This window comes from Trichechus manatus, unplaced genomic scaffold (assembly GCF_000243295.1).
Source record: "Trichechus manatus latirostris isolate Lorelei unplaced genomic scaffold, TriManLat1.0 scaffold00145, whole genome shotgun sequence".
In the NCBI taxonomy this organism is placed as follows: Eukaryota; Metazoa; Chordata; class Mammalia; order Sirenia; family Trichechidae; genus Trichechus; species Trichechus manatus.
The window spans coordinates 7,187,541-7,189,574 of record NW_004444081.1 but is presented as its reverse complement, the minus strand read 5'-3'; the positions used below and the strand labels follow the sequence as shown (position 1 = coordinate 7,189,574).

Sequence of the window (2,034 nt, the reverse complement as noted above, 5' to 3'; positions counted from 1 at the left end):
TTTCTACTTTCTATTCAAACTCAACCCATTATTTTTATTTTATTGGTGTCCACAATTAGTAAAATACCTTATTAGATACACATATATATGGATAGATATTTTTAGAGTCATTTCACAAAATTAAAGGCAATCATCATAACACCTGGATTTATCAGAGGCTACTGAATTAACAGCTTTTATTAGCAGAAAATATTTACCAGGCATAGAAAGACTGCATTCTTTCTTTGAACTGATTCACTGAAAACTGAGAGTAGTTTGGTAATTAAAAAGGCAGGAAAGTTCTTCTTACTTTTCCAGTCTATGAATACAAAAAAGAGAAAAAGGCAAAACTGAGTAAGCTGTATAAAATAACCTAACACTTTAGGGGAAAACAATTATACATAGTGGGAACACTGGACTATCATCAAGACCCATTTGGCTGCCTTAAGGCAGGCACTTCTCTTGTCCGTATTTCCTGATCTATAAAATAGGGATACTAGTACCTGCCCTCACTGCAGAAAGGCAAAGGTTCATTAAAGGTAAATCAGAAAGTTCTCTGAACATGTACTGTAAGGCACTATTCTTTCATGAAGCAGGATAAAACAAACGACTTAGGCATTTTGTTTAAAGTGTGCATTTCACTAACATTTTTTTTTAAATGCCTCAAATTCAACATCAACCTTCCCCTGAAATTTACAAGTATCTACACTTAAACTAGGTTTATCTGTATGTAAATACACATATATAATTGGCTAGATGATAGAAACATAGATTAATAGATATAAATTGCTATAGCTATAAAGTACTCTGAAAACTTGCCTTTAGAAAACAAGAAAGGTCGATACTCAGCACACACAGGTGTGGAAATTCACCATCACTGACTGACCACCAGGAGCCCTGGTGGCACAGTCGTTAAGAGCTCCAGCTGCTTATCGAAAGGCTGGCAGTTTGAATCCACCAACCGTTCCCTGGAAACCCTATGGGGCAGTTCTACCGTGTCCTATAGGGTCGCTATGAGTCAGAATCGACTGACAGCAAACGGGGTTTTTTGGTTTGGATTGACCACCGTACTCTTTGCCATGAGGCCTCGGAATCCTGATCAGTATAGCGTTCAGGCAGCCTCAGCCACCTAAGAGGAGCTGGCACACGCACTGACTCTTGTGTGTCACATAGCTGTACTGTATAGCTTGTTTTGAATTAGTATACCTGTTATTAATTAGTATGATTGATTAATATAATTAATGAAAGCCATCTAAATTTTATATAACTAAGTAACTGGCCCATATAATTTTTTTTCCTATACATTCAGTCATGTTCCTATTTCATGAACCCCTCAATCAATGGCTTAGGTTCAACAGTGCAAACAAAATCAAATGTGGAAACAGTTCAAACTGGCTTATTAAAAAGGAGCTACGGTTTTTATGAGAAAAGGGGATGACAGTGGTTCAGAACACTTGAAAGTCGATACCAACATAATATTCTGCCATAATTTTCCAAAAAGTCACCAGGACATTTCATCAGACAAGAAACCAAATTCTTTCTCTTTTAAAAAAAGAGTCTGATCTGTATGTAGTTAAAGTTCTTCAAGAGAATTAAAAAAAAAAAAAAAAATTCTTTTTATTTAAATTGGAAAAAGATATGCCTAAAAACAAAACCCAAAAAACCCTCATGGAAGAGGGAAGCAAAACATTGAAACAAAAAAATTCCCGAAACAGATTTAAACTTTTGCACACCCACCAAAGCCCTCCAAAGCAGGAACGGTAATGAATAAGGCAAACCCGCCCACCCTTCCTCCTCCTTTAGACCAACGTGATGGTTACAAACTGACAAGCCCTTTCTGGCCGTCCACTGCACATCTACAGACCTTTTATTCTTTTGAAATTTCCCCAACTTAAACTGGATGCAAATAAGGCAGGTGTGGTCCTTACAACAGTAATCCTGCTAGTCCCTACTGAGTTTCCATAGCAACATGCACAGCTGGCAATGGGAAAGCAGTTGTACTGGCCTCAGATTGGTTTAAAAACTTTCAATACTCATTGAATGAAATACCAATTA

The 2,034-nt window shown here is 37.0% G+C and overlaps 1 protein-coding gene across 1 annotated transcript in view; it reads right to left on the bottom strand.

The window, feature by feature from the left end:
* LOC111822259 (uncharacterized) overlaps positions 1 to 2,034 on the bottom strand; it is a 151,156-nt gene that overhangs the window by 34,511 nt on the left and 114,611 nt on the right. Inside the window, exon 2 of the mRNA XM_023740043.1 lies at positions 198 to 298. Within this exon, the coding sequence (XP_023595811.1) occupies positions 198 to 298 (101 nt within the window). The remainder of the gene's footprint in view (positions 1 to 197; positions 299 to 2,034) is intronic.